Here is a 3,397-nt window from a genome sequence, read left to right as displayed (position 1 = left end):
AAAGCTCAGTGCCAATGAAATTCTAGGGTGATTGTGTGAGAACAGCAGCATACTTGATTAAGAAGCTGCCTACAGGAGTGCTGCAAGGGAAATGTCCATATGAAATGCTGCATACCAAACCAGTAAAGATAGAGCACTTAAAGGTGTTTGGTTGTTAGTGCAATGCAAGTAACTTGCCTGGTGGTGACAAGTTCACATCAAGAGCAAGAAAATCAGTCCTTATAGGGTACTCAGAGACACAAGATGGGTACAGACTATATGACTTAGATACTAGAAGAGTGTTCATTAGTAGAGATGTCTCATTCAGAGAACAAGTGTTTCCTTTTAAGGAAAGAACTCAGATAATTGAAGACATATTTCCATGTGAACCTCCTGTGACAAATGACCTTCTGCCTGAACAATTGATGCAGGGTTCTTCTGGTGAGGTACAAGCAACTACTGAGGAATCAAACCTCTCCACAACACATGATCAAATTGAAGCTGCCCAGCCACCAGCCATGGAATCAACAGCTGCAGCAGACACTCACACACTGGAACCCATTGCGAATATAGTTTTGGATTCAGTTGACACTACTACAGTACACCAGCCTATAGAGCAAGTTGGAGTACAACCAATCACAGATCCAGACACAAGCCACTCATTTATGGAGCAAGTACATACTGAAGAAGCTGGTGTCAGGAAATCTAGCAGGACTACAAGGCCCTTCATATGGATGAAAGACTATGTTACAAGCTCAAAGACTCAAAATCATCCTCATTGTATTTCAAACAGTGTATCCCACTCTCATCTGTCCATAAATTACAAGGGCTACTTGGGGGCGTTCTCTGCAACAGTTGAACCAAAGAGCTTCAAGGAAGCTTGTCAGGATCAAAACTAGGTACAAACTATGTCACAAGAGATTAAAGCTCTTGAAGACAATGCAACATGAGAAGTTGTTGGCTTACCTGGAGGAAAAAGGGCTATAGGATCCAACTGGGTGTTTAAGATAAAATATAAAGCAAATGGGGAAATAGAAAGATACAAGGCTCGGTTAGTAGCAAAAGGTTATATACAGCAAGAAGGGTTGGACTATCATGAGACCTTCTCTCTTGTAGCCAAAATGGTTACTGTCAGAACAATCATTAACATAGTAGCCTCTAGAGGATGGGATCTGTTTCAAATGGATGTCAATAATGCTTTCTTGCAAGGGAATCTTTATGAAGATGTCTACATGGAACTGCCACGGGGTTTCCAGAGACAAGGGGAGTATAAGGTCTGCAAACTACTTAAATCTATATGGTCTTAAGCAGACTTCAAGACAATGGAATATCAAATTGATTGAGGCTTTAGTGGAGGCAGGATATCATCAGAGTGCTTCTGATCATTCACTCTTCACTAAAAATACAACATCAGACATTGTTGTTATCTTAGTATATGTGGATGACTTGCTTATCACTAGGAGCAGTGCAGAACTGATAGATGAAGCTAAGCAGACATTACACAATTCCTTTATAGTTAAGGATCTAGGGGAGCTAAGATACTTCCTTGGTATTGAGGTTTTAAGATCAAAAAGGGAGATTCTACTCATACAAAGAAAGTATGCACTTCAGTTGATATCAGAAATTGGGCTTGCAGGAGCTAAATCCATCTCCACCCCAATAGAGCTCAACCAGAAATTGACCACTATTGAATATGACAAGCATGTAGGGGTAAATGGAGATGAAGAACTTGGGGACATGGGAAGCTATCAGAAACTTATTGGTAAGTTACTTTACTTGACCATCACCAGACCAGACCTGAGTTTTATAGTACAGGTACTCAGTCAGTTCATGCAACATCCCAAACAATCTCATTGGGATGCAACATTGCGAGTGGTGAGATATATAAAGGCAGCACCAGGCCTTGGTATTCTGCTAGGGGCAGGGCCTATAGATACATTGTCTGCTTATTGTGATTCAGACTGGGCCTCCTGTCCTATTAACAGGAGATCTGTCACAGGGTATGTCATCAAACTAGGAGATTCTTTACTCTCATGGAAATCAAAGAAGCAACAAACTGCTAGTCGAAGCTCAGTAGAAGCATAGTACAGGAGTTTAGCAGCAGCAGCTGCAGAAATCACATGGTTCCTAGGATTGCTTAAGGAATTGCAAGTCCAGATTCAGCAGCCAGTGTCTTTGCACTATGATAGCAAAGCAGCCCTGCAAATAGCTACTAATCCTATATTCCACGAACGTACTAGACATATCGAGATCGATTGTCACTTTGTTCGAGAGAAGATCAAGAATGGGCAGTTGGCACCACAGTACATTTCTACCAATTAACAACTGGCTGATCTCATAACCAAAGGCTTGGGTTCATCACAACATCACTTTCTTCTGTCCAAGCTTGGGGTGCTCAATGTATTTCAACCCCCAGCTTGAAGGGAGTATTGTTATAAAGACTAGACTAAAGGTGCACTAACCCACTAATTGGAGGACTAAAGTGTAAATAAGTAAGTAGTTGGTTAGAGGCGGTTAGTGGTGTATAAAGGGGACCACACCATGTGTAATAAATAATTTTTAGAGCTTCTTCTTCTCTATCTCACTTCTGTATCTCACATTTAGTCTCCTCTTCTTCTTCGACATTACTACGTGTGTTGTTTCTAACGAATTGTGTAGATTTCATCACTTTGATGTGGACATATGTGGTTCGTCTAAGCCCTACTTAAAAGGGTATCAATGAAATGGAAGGATTGTTCCAACCTTAAAGAGTATAGGAGGAAAAGAATATCTCCATCCTTTTTTTTAAACAGTTTAGTATTAGGAACTCACTAGTTCGATTAATTCAGATTCGCATCGCATAAAGTTTATTTAAAGGGTAACCGCTCCAAGAAATTTCTCCATTCTTAGTTCTCGAGTCCGATTCTCTGGTTAAGAGCGGAGGAATTTCATCCATCCCATCGTATTCATTTGGTGGTTGAAGGAAATTAAAGAATCACATTACTAATATTGTTGCTTCCTACTTTATTCTTAATTAGCTCATGTGCTTCCCATCACTTATATTAATGGGGGTCTGTACCTCCACTTAATTATAGGAGAAATAATTAGTTAATAATAAATCACCCACTGTAATCACTTTTTAGTATGAATATCTTGAATTGTTTAGGTTCATAATACCAACTATTGCTCACTTTTTCGTACTTCATTGGATAGTTCCAGGCAGATAGCACCCAACAAGGTGGTATGCTCCACTTTCTTCACTCAATCCTTATACTATGTTTTGAGCATTATTATACATAGGAAAATGCACGTTAGCCCTTTGCTTTTATCTTCACTTTTTACTTTGTCTTTTCCATTTCGTGTAAGAACATCCCTTTTATCTTATGTTGCATGTACTCTAATAATCTGTACGTTGATTGTGCATGTTAGCATTTCATAT

At 39.6% G+C, this 3,397-nt stretch overlaps 1 protein-coding gene across 1 annotated transcript; it reads left to right on the top strand.

Annotated features, from left to right (window-relative positions):
• Positions 1 to 1,203: 1,203 nt before the first annotated feature.
• Positions 1,204 to 2,064, top strand: LOC109242863 (uncharacterized mitochondrial protein AtMg00810-like). The gene has a single exon (XM_019409742.1). It carries the CDS (start codon positions 1,204 to 1,206, stop codon positions 2,062 to 2,064), a length of 861 nt encoding a protein of 286 aa, XP_019265287.1.
• Positions 2,065 to 3,397: the final 1,333 nt, after the last annotated feature.

The sequence above is a fragment of the Nicotiana attenuata genome, unplaced genomic scaffold (assembly GCF_001879085.1).
Source record: "Nicotiana attenuata strain UT unplaced genomic scaffold, NIATTr2, whole genome shotgun sequence".
NCBI lineage: Eukaryota > Viridiplantae > Streptophyta > Magnoliopsida > Solanales > Solanaceae > Nicotiana > Nicotiana attenuata.
Note: the sequence above shows the minus strand (reverse complement) of the source record. Positions and strands in the feature narration are given on the sequence as shown.

What these genes read in the sequence shown, in the direction of transcription:
- LOC109242863 (XM_019409742.1), top strand. Translation starts at nt 1,204, where the DNA reads ATGTCTACATGGAACTGCCACGGGGTTTCCAGAGACAAGGGGAGTATA.